General features: G+C 35.7%; 1 protein-coding gene across 1 annotated transcript; it reads right to left on the minus strand.

Moving 5' to 3' along the window:
* Positions 1 to 2,051: 2,051 nt before the first annotated feature.
* On the minus strand, positions 2,052 to 5,276 carry LOC121791835 (protein FAR1-RELATED SEQUENCE 5-like). The gene is made up of 4 exons (XM_042189660.1): positions 5,168 to 5,276; positions 3,241 to 3,560; positions 2,800 to 3,137; positions 2,052 to 2,532 (listed from the first exon to the last, which is right to left on the minus strand). The coding sequence occupies exons 1-4, from the start codon at positions 5,274 to 5,276 to the stop codon at positions 2,052 to 2,054; spliced, it is 1,248 nt and encodes a 415-aa protein (XP_042045594.1).
* Positions 5,277 to 13,332: the final 8,056 nt, after the last annotated feature.

Raw genomic sequence — 13,332 nt, forward strand, 5'->3', positions numbered from 1 at the left:
TCGTGACAATTTGGTGAATTATTCGTATCGTTTTATAATTTGTTATTAATGCGTACGTACTATACCCTAGCCCCTAAGCTTATTAAAGCCTTAGGGGAAACAAGAAACGTGTGTCAAACATCATAACACAGCACATCTTGTTCGTATGCATTGCAGTTCACAAATTGTGCATTATATAGTCAATTATATCCATTACTCGTTACCATGTGAAGATTACATACATGTCTACGTACTATACCCTAGTCCCTAAACTTATTAAACCCTTAGGGAAACAAGAAACGTGTGTCAAACATCATAACACAACACATCTTGTTCGTATGCATTGCAGTTCACATATTGTGCATTATATAGGCAATTATATGCATTACTCGTGACCATGTGGTGCATTATTCGTAGTGGTTTTCAGGCATTATTAGATTACTACTGTACCCTCATAATGCACAAAATAGGACAAATAATGCAACACGGGATTAATTACCCAATGTTGATCTTGACCGTCCATTTCTCTAATCTAATGGCTGATATTAAGAAGGAAAAAGGAGGAAATATAGGAAAAGGAAATGAATACATCCCTATATATATATATATATATATATATATATATAAAATAGGGGAGCATTAATCTCCTATTGCTCTCCCTTAGATTTAAGTTCCTTCTTAATTACAACCGTTAGATTAGATGGATGGGCGGTCCGGATGAAAGTTTGATAATTAGTCCCGTGTTGCATTATTAAGCCTATTATGTGCATTATATGGGTAAAAGAATAAAACAACAAAATCAAAAACTGCTCAAAACGGAAGGAGCGGAAATTAAGCGGGATTTGGCTACGACCTTCCATCTACTCACTCTCTCTCTCTCTCACTCCAAACGTCTCACCCTCAATCCATCACTCCAAATCGGCTCCCCAAATCAACCCCACTCGCGAAACCCTAGCTGCCACTGGAAGTAACCGAAGGTCTACAGAAATTCATCGATTATCGTCCGTTTAACTGTCCAAACAGCACTCCAACCGTGCGCGACCATATAGTTGAAGCTGAAGAAAAGGTATGGTTGAAAAAAGGTTATTTTTTTTGGTAAAACCCACTGTTAATCGCCGATATTCAACGCCAACCGCACCACCTACTCGTCGATTCACTAATTTTTCATCAAAACAGTCACTGTTTTCAGACGAGACCTTGGTCGCGGTTTTCTGTAATCATAAAGGCGTTTTCATTTTTGTTAGGGTTCTGTCAATTATTGAATGTCTAATTATTTACTGGTTTACAATTGTGTATTGGACGATTATGTAGATGATATGTTATCTAGTTTTGATTTGTGGTTCGTCTCACAGATATAATATGACGAAAAGAGGGCAACCTTCAAGATCTCAACCAACCCAGGCTGCAGGTAAGCAATCTACTTCATATGCATTTACAATTCCTGGAGTAGTTGTACATCAAGTAATCTTCCTTTGTGCATTCGTCGACGGTGTTTGTAAATGGATGGATGGGTGAATGCAATATTCCTCTGCGCATTATTTGATTGAATCTATACATTATTTATCTAGTAGTATACATTATTCATCATATATTAGGCATTATTTTACTGTTTTTGTACATAAGTGATTGAGTGAATACAATATTCATGTGCGCATCATTTGAGTGAATCTGTACATTGTTTATTTAGTAGTATACATTATTTATCAAGTATTAGGCATTAGGTGACAGCTTGTGTACATAGGTGAACGGGTGAAAGTCATATTTCTTTGTGCATTATTTGATTGCTTCTGTACACTATTTATAAAGAATTATACATTATTTATCAAGTATAAGGCATTATGTGACTGTTGTACATGGGTGAATGGGTGAAAACCAGAACTCCGGAATCTGGTTGAATAATATTCCTTGTGCAATATTTGATTGAATCTGTACATTATTAAACTACTAGTATACATTATTTGATTGTTGTGCACATAGGTGAATGGGTGAAAGTCATATTCCTTTGTGCATTATTTGATTAAATCTGTACATTATTAAACTAGTAGTATACATTATGTATCAAATATTATTCATTATTTTACTGTTGTGCACATAGGTGAATGGGTGAAAGTCATATTCCTTTGTGTATTATTTGATTGCTTCAAAATTTTTTTGTAGAAGTTGTTCTCCGATTCGGATATGGACGTAGTCCTAATCATCGACCCCAGAGGAAAATCTCTGAAGTACGCCGTTATCCAGAAGTGCCTACAGTCGTACAATGTGTTGAACCAGTCAACGTCTTCGAGCCCATGACGTTGCACCACTCTATTCCACTCCTCTTCGAATTCGGCGGGTTCGAGCAGGTCCGTCCAAACGCAGGCATTGAATTCCTTCTTGAAATCTTCGGCCCTTAGCAACCTGTTTGGAACCTTGGTGGCCAACTTATGCATTATATGCCACATACACCATCCGTGTCGAGTGCCAACAAGAACCTCTTCTGTAGTTGATCTCATGCCCAGGTCTTGATCTGTTACGATCATCTTGGGTGCTACACCCATGCATTCAACAAAATGCCTGAACAACCAAGCAAATGCCCCTGTTTTCTCATTGCACACCAATCTGGCAGCGAAGGTTACAAGTCTTCCATGATTGTCCTTTCACGTGAAAGGAGTGAAGATCATACAATACTTGCGTGTCACAGAGTAATGCTTCGTCAGCATCATCACATGTTAAGAATGCAACATTAGCTATGTAATAATGTATAGTACAAGCATTATAAAGCACTGCGTAATGTACAAATATATGCGTTGTAATGTACACTACAGATCATTGTAATTATACCTGTTTGTGTTGTACGTGGAGTCAAAGGCAATAATATCACCAAACATGTGGTAATTCCTCTTCATCATACCGTCACACCAAAACAGAGCAACCAACTGGTTAGTAGCATTAACTTCGTAGTGGTATGTGAAAGCCTCAGACATTTCCTTCTTCTTAGCCATTTCATCCAACACCATTTGCACATCGAAACCATATGCGTATGCATTGATGTCTCGAGAAGTATTCTTGATATCCCCGACAGTGCAACCGACTAGGTCAAACCCACCGAGAATTTCCTTCAACACCTTAAAGGTAAGTGTGGGGCCTATATTAGCCTTGGAACAGTCAAGAATGAATTTCTGATGTACATCATCCAACTTTCGATTAAATGCCATAAATTGCTGATGCTCTTACTCACCATATAATGGTAATGAACCTCGTTGAACTCCTGAATAATATAACCTGGAACTCCTCCTTGGGGAAGAACTTAAACGATATACTCGTTATACAACCACAACGCTTGGATAACCGTCTGCGCTTCATAGAAAAACCAGACCGTGCATTGAATTGGTCATCCTCATTCGACTTCTTCTTGCCTTCCCTATTGCATACAAGATAATACCAGGTTGTAACATCGTCCGCCTTCCTCATCCCTTGTTTGCGCGTATCAAAACCAACAGTGCGGGCATATATATCGTAAAACGTGAAAGTGAAAGCAAGGGATTGGAATTTCTGACCGACAGTGGGCTTCAATTCTGGAGAACATTCAGGTACAACCACCACTGTATAAAATCGCAATAAAAAGGGCTCATCAAACATATACATTACAGATCATAAATCGTCCATTACTGAAACTACAACAACCATTATTGAGTAATATATGTACATTATGTAAATCATTGAAAACTACTCTCAAGCCGAGATGATATCTAAACCCTAGTTGAATGACTGAAACTCGTGGACTTTGGTAATGGTTTTGTTACTTAATACATACTACACCCTAGCACCAAGGATTGCTAAACCCTTGGGGAATAGCCAAACGTGCGCCGAACAATCAAACATGGCCAAACTTAAAATGGACTGCTCATCAAACATATACATTACAGATCATAAATCGTCCATTACTGAAACTAAAACAACCATTATTGAGTAATATATGTACATTATGTAAATCATTGAAAACTACTCCCTAGCCGAGATGATATCTAAACACTAGTTGAATGACTGAAACTCGTGGACTTTGGTAATGGTTTAGTTACTTAATACATACTACACCCTAGCCCCAAGGATTGCTAAACCCTTGGGGAATAGCCGACACGGCCAAACATAAAATGGACTGCTCGTCAAACATATACACTACAGATCATAATCGTTCAATACTGAAACTAAAACAACCATTATTGAGTAATATATGTATATTATGTAAATCAGTAAAAACTACTCCCTAGCCGAGATGATATCTAAACCCTAGTTGAATGACTGAAACTCGTGGACTTTGTTAATGGTTTTGTTACTTAATACATACTACACCCTAGACCCAAGGATTGCTAAACCCTTGGGGAATGGACGAAACGTGCGACGAACAATCAAACACGGTAAATCTTAAACTAAACCATGAAACTGTATAACACATATAAACAAAAAAAATCATAAACCTAATTGCATTGAACAGTTACTCCATCAATTCGTATTTTAATTGAAGAAATCAGATTAATTATCAACAAATTAACAAATAAAATTACCTTCTTCCATTGTTGACGACCACAATCAACGACGACTCGAAGATAAACGATTTTGTAGGACGAAAAACAAAACAAAAATTTTGTATTGGTTATGACTTCAACGAGAATTGCCTTCAACGACGATTGTGGAGCCGAGAGAATGAAATTTGGAGAGAGAAGACAGAATCTTGTAATTGCAGAAGAAAACCGCTGCATTCTTTTGTTAGAGAAAATCAAGCTACTTACCATAACCAACTCCATTGTGTATACCAAACAGGCCTTTTTCGATTTATTAAATGATTTAAATTAATTACATGTGGCATTATTTTCATCCATCAGATCTTGAAATTGAATGGCTGGGATTTAGAAGGATGATTGAACAATAAATATAAAAAGGATATGAATACATCCTTATATATATATATATATATATATATATATATATATATATATATATAGGGTCATGATCTATGGCAAACACCTCTTAACCATATAACTAGAGAACAAATAATAGCCACAAGATCAAAAAAATCAAGGGCTAATATTAATTTTCGAATTTAATGAGATATTAGCTCCCTCAATCACAAATTTACTCCATAATAACAAGTCAGGGGTATTTTGGTCATTGCACAGCGAATTAAATCCAATTTCGAAAATTGAATTCAAACCGCGTTGCATCTTCTTCTCTTCTTCTCTCTTCTCCTCGCAGTTGGCGGTGTCGCAGAAGAGAGTTTTGGTTGCGACAATGGCGGTTGCCGAAACTGTCTTCGCTCTCATCGGTAGCTCAGCCGCGCAAGAAGGTCCCGCACCGGCGCTGGCTTCCGTCGCTCGCCGTCGCCGTCGCCGTAGCTTCGTTCGTCGTCGGCGCGGCGCTCAGGACCTGAGTTTTTATTTTCCTTTCTAGGCTATGGCGGAGTGTGTATGTAATATATATTGATTTGCGGTGTTTCGGGGTTTGGATCAGTTGAATTGCTGTGTTTGGGGTTTTTGAAATTCTTTTTCGGTTTGTAATATTCATTCGACATTTTTATGTGTGACTTCTAACAGTGTGTATCACACTATTAGATATTCATACTGTGCATTTGATGTTAATTAGGATAAGTAGTATAAAATTGCCATTTTCTCCAAATCATATTGCCCGTAAGTTCTTACCAATTTTGATGTTATTATTATATTGATTTCATTACTTATTTTGTTGTTGTTGTTTATACTATAAACTGCATTTATACTAATTTTTTAGCTTGAGCATTTAGTATTACTTAAAAAACTGAATCATTCTAATAGTGATGTTTTTTTAAATAATAGTGAAGTAAAATCATACTAAGAGTGATGTGTTTTGTAAACAAGAGTGAAGTAAAATCATGCTAAGAGTGATGTGTTTTGTAAACAACATTGAAGTAAAATCATGCTAAGAGTGATGTGCTTTGTAAACAAGAGTGAAGTAAAATCATGCTAAGAGTGATGTGTTTTGTAAACAAGAGTGAAGTAAAATGAGAATAAGAGTGAAGTAAAATCAGAATAAGAGTGATGTGTTTTGATGTGTTTTGTGTACAAGAGTGAAGTAAAATCATAATAAGAGTGATGTGTTTTGTAAACAAGAGTGGAGTAAAATCATGCTAATAGTGATGTGTTTTGTAAACAAGAGTGAAGTAAAATGAGAATAAGAGTGATGTGTTCTGTAAACAAGAGTGAAGTAAAATCCGAATAAGAGTGATGTGATTTGTGAACAAGAGTGAAGTAAAATCCGAATAAGAGTGAAGTGCTTTGTGAACAAGAGTGAAGTAAAATCCGAATAAGAGTGAAGTGTTTTGTGAACAAGAGTGAAGTAAAATCCGAATAAGAGTGATGTGTTTTGTGAACAAGAGTGAAGTAAAATTAGAATAAGAGTGATGTGATTTGTGAACAAGAGTGAAGTAAAATCCGAATAAGAGTGAAGTGCTTTGTGAACAAGAGTGAAGTAAAATCCGAATAAGAGTGAAGTGTTTTGTGAACAAGAGTGAAGTAAAATCCGAATAAGAGTGATGTGTTTTGTGAACAAGAGTGAAGTAAAATCGGAATAAGAGTGATGTGTTTTGTGAACAAGAGTGAAGTAAAATCACAGTAAGAGTGATGTGTTTTGTGAACAAGAGTGAAGTAAAATCACAGTAAGAGTGATGTGTTTTGTGAACAAGAGTGAAGTAAAATCAGAGTAAGAGTGATGTGTTTTGTGAACAAGAGTTAAGTAAAATCAGAGTAAGAGTGATGTGTTTTGTGAACAAGAGTGAAGTAAAATCAGAATAAGAGTGATGTGTTTTGTGAACAAGAGTGAAGTAAAATCAGAATAAGAGTGATGTGTTTTGTGAACAAGAGTGAAGTAAAATCATACTAAGAGTGATGTGTTTTGTAAACAACAGTGAAGTAAAATCATTCTTATAGTGATGTGTTTTATTTAAAATGGTACTACTATGAATTGGTGGAACTGATTCCCGCATGTATACAACCAATCTAAGTACATTGATTAGAATTTAGAATTGATTGAATTCGTATCAGACTACCAAACAATTACATATTAATGCATAAAAAACACAAACCAAAAAGAGAAACACAAAAAAGAAAAAGGCACAATTCCAAGCTACAAACAAAACCCTCCCCAAAAGTAAACCTCAATTCCAATTCAACAATCAATCCATGGCGAACTCCTCCGCCGGAGCTCCCCCGCTGCTAGAGCTCTCCAATTTCACGGCGCTGCTGCTCCGCCTCATGAGCAAGCGCCGCACTTGGGCCTGCCTCTTTGTCTCCGTCTATTTCAAATTCAAAATTGAATCCACCACATGTTTCCTTCTTCCTACGCATTACATCCAACGGCATCTGAGCATCAGAACCTTCGATGTTTGCTTTCATGTCACGAGCACACTTTTCAATATCCAATATCATCCAATACAATAACAAATTGCATGTGATAATCCTCCGGTAACTGATTCAATTTTGAGAAATTACAGAGAGATAATTCAAATTGTACTTAATCATCCGCCTGTAATTGTTTGAATTTTAAGAAATTTTAGAGTGCGTGTGTGTGTGTGAGAGAGAGAGTTACGGAGAGATTCCGAGCACAGATGGAGCATTGAATAGAAACCCCATTTTTGAAATTGGAGTTGGAAATTTGAAGGAGCCGGATGAAGTTGAATTTAGTTTCCAAAAATACCCTTATTAATTACTTTTTGTATAAAACATGTAAAAATAGCTAAGTCATAGGATTAATTTGGAGTATTAAGATGTGTGGCTGAGATTTGTTCTCTAGTTATACACTTAAAATTAGTTATATCTTGATCACTCCCCTATATATATATATATATATATATATATATATATATATATATATATATAGGAACATTAATCTTCTATTGCTCCCTTAGATTTAAGTTTCTTCTTAATTTGGAGCGTTAGATTAGGTTGATGGGGGGACTGGATGAAATCCTAATTTTTTATCTTGTGTTGCATTATAGGGGGGATTCTGTGCATTATAAGGGTAAACTAGTAAAACATCAAAATTGAAAACCGCCCAAAACGGAAGGAGCGAGATTTATGCTGGATTTTGATACAACCTTTCATCTACTCACTCTCTCTCTCTCACTCCAAACGTCTATCCCTCAATTCACGTCTCTGCAAATTGTCTCCCCAAATTCCACCACTCTCCAATCCCTAGCCGCCACTGGAAGCAACCGAGTATCTCCAGAAATTGATCATTTTTCGTCGGATTCACTGTCCAAATCGAACTCCCGTAGCGCGCGACCATATTGTTGAAGGCGTCGACAAGGTAGGGTTGAAAAAAGTTATTATTTTAGTAATAGCAACCGTTAAACGCCGATATTCACAGTCTACAAGTTGATTCCCGAATTTTCATCCAAAAATTCAATGTTTTTAACCTGGCCTTGGTCGCGATTTTATGTAATCACAAATGGGTTTTCGTTTTGGTTAGGGTTTTGTCGTATATGGAATGTGTAATTATTTACTGGTTTACAATTGTGTATTGTGCGATTATTTAGATGAAATGTTTTATGGATTTGATTTGTGGTTCGTCTCACAGATTTACATGACGAAGAGAGGCCGACCGTCAAGATCTCAACCTACCCAGGCTGCAGGTCACCAATCTATTTCATTTGCATGTAAAATTCCTAGAGTAGTTATACATCAATTAGTCTTCCTTTGTGCATTCTTCTACAGAGCTTGTAAATGGGTGGATGGGTGAATGTAAAATTCTTCTGTGCATTATTTGATTGCTTGGGTACATCATTAAATAATGGTTACACATTATTTATCATGTAGTATCCATTATTTGACTGCTTGTGTACATGAGAGATTTAGTCAGTGCAGTATACATGTGCGCATTATTTGATTGAATCTGTACATTGTTTATCTAATAGTATATATTATTTATCAATTATTAGGCATTATTTGACTGCTTTGTGAGGGACGTGGGTGATTGGGTGAATGCAATATTCCTCTGTGCATTTTTTGGTTGAATCTGTACATTATGTACCTAGTAGTTTACATTATTAATCAGTAATAGGCATTATGTGACTGCTTGTGTACATAGGTGAATGGTGAAAGTCATATTCCTTTGTGCATTATTTGATTGCTTCTGTACACTAGTTATCAAGTATTATACATTATTTATCAAGTATAAGGCATTATGTGACTGTTGTGTACATGAGTGAATGGGTGAAAACCAGAACTCCCGAATCTGCTTGTATAATATTCCTTAGTGCATTATTTGATTGAATCTATACATTATTAAACTAGTAGTATACATTATGTATGAAATATTATGCATTATTTTACTGTTGTGTACATAGGTGAAGGGGTGAAAGTCATATATCTTTGTGCATTATTTCATTGCTTCTGTACACTATTTATCAAGTATTATACATTATTTACCAAGTATTATGTATTAATTGACTGCTTGTGTGCTGCATTATTTATTGAAAATGCGACACAATATTGATAGCTTCCCATTTAAATAATGTTATGATGTTGTATGTTGGACAACAGCGAAGCAGCTGAGATTCAGGAACAATGAAGTGAAAAAAAAAACCAGATAAATACTGTGAAAGCAGATGGATGAAGATGAATATGTATATTATTAAACTAGTAATATACATTATGTATCAAATATTATGCATTATTTGACTATTGTGTACATAGGTGAGTGGGTGAAAGTCATATTTCTTTGTGCATTATTTCATTGCTTCTGTACATTATTTATCAAGTATTATACATTATTTACCAAGTATTATGCATTAATTGACTGCTTGTGTACGTGAGTACAACCACCACTATATAAAATCACCAAAAAAACGTCCCAGCCAACATTTACATTACATATCATAAATGGTCCATTACAGAAACTAAAATAACCATTATAGAGTAATATATGTACATTATGTGTATCAGTAAAAACTACTCCCTACCCGAGATGATATCTAAACCCTAGATGAATGACTGAAACACATGGACTTTGGTGCAGTTTTGTAACTTAATACATACTACACCCTAGCCCCAAGGATTGCTAAACCCTTAGGGAATACATAAAACATGCTTAGCAAATATTTACATTACAGATCATAAATCGTCCATTACTGAAAATAAAAAAGTCATTACAGAGTAATATATGTACATTATGTGTATCGCTAAAAACTACTCCATGGCCGAGATAATATCTGAACCCTAGATGAATGAGTGAAACTCGTGCATTCAATTGGTCATCCTCGTTCGACTTCTTCTTGCCTTCCCTATTGCATACAACATAATACCAGGTTGTAACATCAGCCGTCTTCCTCGTCCCTTGTTTATGCGTATCAAAACCAACAGCGCGGGCATATACATCGTAAAATGCAAAAGCGAAATCTAGGGATTAGAACTTCTGACCGACGACGGGCTTCAAATCAGGAGAACATGCAAGTACAACCACGACTGTATAAAATCAAAATAAAAACGGCTCAGCAAACATATACATTATAGCTCATAACTCGTCCATTACTGAAACTAAAACAACCATCATTGAGTAATATATGTACATTATGTAAATCAGTTAAAACTACTTCATAGCCGAGATGATATCTAAACCCTCGTTGAATGACTGAAACTCGTGGACTTTGGTAATGATTTTGTTACTTACTGCATACTACACCCTAGCCCCAAGGATTGATAAACCCTTGGGGAAAACAAGAAACGTGCGCCGAACAATCAAACCCTGCCAAACTTAAATTAAAATGGTCAGCAAACTTTTACATTACAAATCACAAATCATCCATTATAGAAACTAAAACAACCATTACATAATATATGTTCATTATGTGTATCAGTTAAAAACTACTACCTAGCTGATATGATTTCCAAACCCTAGATGAATGACTGAAACTCGTGGACTTTGACGACGGTTTTAATACGTACTACATACTACACCCTAGCCCCAAGTATTGCTAAACCCTTGGGGAAAACAAGAACGTGCACTGAACAATCAAACATGGTCAAACTTAAATTAAACTGGTCAGCAAACATTTACATTATAGATCACAAATCGTCCATTACAGAAACTAAAACAACCATTACATAATAATATATGTTCATTATGTGCATTAGTTAAAATTTATTACCTAGCCGATAGGATTTCTAAACCCTAGATGAATGACTAAAACTCGTGTACTTCGACGACTGTTTTAATACTTAGTACATATTACACCCTAGCCCCAAGGATTGATAAACCCTTGGGGAAAACAAGAAACGTGCGCCGAACAACCATACACGACCAAACTTAAATTAAACTGGTCAGTAAACATTTACATTACAGATCACAAATCGTGTATTACAGAAACTAAAACAACCATTATATCATATAATACGTACATTATGTGTATCAGTTAAAAACTACTACCTAGCAGATAGGATTTCTAAACTCTAGATGAATGACTGAAACTCGTGTACTTTGACGATGAGTTTAATACTTACTACATACTACACCCTAGCCCCAAGGATTGCTAAACCCTTGGGGGAAACAAGAAAGGTGCATCGAACAATCAAACTCGACAAATAATATATTACTCATGACTTTGTATAACAACACAAAACATAACATACGCTCGATTACTCCATCAAATCGGAAATTCAGTTAACAAGTAGGAGTAAAAATCAGTGCCGCCAAATAAATAAGTACCTTCTTCCATTGTTCAGTAAAACGCAAGCAATGACGGAGGCCTTCAACAAATCGGCGTTGTTTGAGACAAAATAAATAGACGATTTTCTTCGATATTGCAAAACATAAACGAATTTAAGACCTTAATGTGTTCAATGGAGAATAGACACTGAAATTTTAGGGAGAGAAGACAGATAACAGCGTGTAATCTTTGAGAATAACCGCTGAGATATGTGGAAGAGAAAATCAAGGAAGTTACCATAACAAACACATTTGTGTATCCCTAGTTCACCCTTTTCGAAATTTTTAATGATTTAATTTAAATTCATGTGGCATTATTTTGGGCTATATATAGAGACGTGTTCATATCATTTTTCCATATTTTGTTATATTGTTCTTTTTAATCTCGTCTATTCAATTTCAAGATCTGATGGCCCAAAATAAAAAATGATATGAATACATCCATATGTATATATATATATATATATATATATAGGGATGTATTCATTTCCTTTTTGTATCTTTTGTTCTATTGTTCTTTTTAATCTCGGTCCTATGATTTTGTCATCCGACGGTTAGATTGATGCCACGTGTCATTTAATAATGCAGATTTTTAGTTGAATAATGCACACCGACTAATAATGCACCATTATAGTGTAATAATGCAGATTTTTAGTTGAATAATGCACACCGACTAATAATGCACCATTATAGTGTAATAATGCAGATCATCACAACCATCCAATTCAAGGATCCAAGGGTTGTGATTAAAAAGAAGCTTGGACTGAAAAGCTGCGAAGGACCTTAACACACCCCTATATATATATATATATATATATATGGAGATGATCAAAATAAAAATGCATTTAAATCCAAAATACAGGTGTGATCAAATACAAACTACAAACTTTAATCCTACACACTCATTTTAAGTAATCAACGGTTAGCAATGGGATTCATATGTCAATGTCAACGCCTAATACAAATTCTGTCACTGGGGGGAATGTCAACAATGTTAACGCCTAAAGTTTGTATAGTTTGTATTATAGAGGGTTTGTAGATTATCATGACCATATATATATACCATATATATATATAGGGGAGCACTATTCTCCTTTTCCACTCTAAGATCCTTTTCTCTTCTTACTAATAACCGTTAGATCCTTTCAATCAACGGACCACGTTAATGCTTAATTATTATTTCCGCGATGCATTATAGAACCTTTCGTTGTGCATTATGGGGGTAATATAGTAAATTTGGGAAAATCGAACCGCCATATTTTTGGCAATCGCGAATTTGAAGCGATTTGCAATCATCCGACTCTTCAATTGTTCTCCTTCATTACTCTCTCAGCCGATTCCACTCTCCCCACTCCCTCCACTATCTAAAACCCTAGCCGTTCGCCAAAGCTGAGGAATTGACAGCAGCCGCCCAAAATTTCAGCGATTACACTCCACCGGTGGTGACATCTACCACAAATCGACAAGCGTTGACACGTTTTGTGGTATATTCAACAAATCTCGCAGGTATGTAAAAGTAAAACATGCAACTTTGCATATGCCGAGGCTGTTGCAAATCAGAATTAACTAGTTATTCGTCTAGGGTTGTCTCTGATTATCAGTGGTAGACATTGTGTTGGGTTAACCGCGACTCGATTCAGGTCT

The sequence above is a fragment of the Salvia splendens genome, unplaced genomic scaffold (genome assembly GCF_004379255.2).
Source record: "Salvia splendens isolate huo1 unplaced genomic scaffold, SspV2 ctg934, whole genome shotgun sequence".
NCBI lineage: Eukaryota > Viridiplantae > Streptophyta > Magnoliopsida > Lamiales > Lamiaceae > Salvia > Salvia splendens.

What these genes read in the sequence shown, in the direction of transcription:
- LOC121791835 (XM_042189660.1), bottom strand. Translation starts at nt 5,276, where the DNA reads ATGAGAGCGAAGACAGTTTCGGCAACCGCCATTGTCGCAACCAAAACT. An exon ending in AGAGAAGAAGATGCAACGCG is followed by an intron (nt 3,561 to 5,167) that starts GTTTGAATTCAA and finishes GATTTTATACAG; the next exon opens with TGGTGGTTGTACCTGAATGT. An exon ending in TCCACGTACAACACAAACAG is followed by an intron (nt 2,533 to 2,799) that starts GTATAATTACAA and finishes TTGGTTGTTCAG; the next exon opens with GCATTTTGTTGAATGCATGG.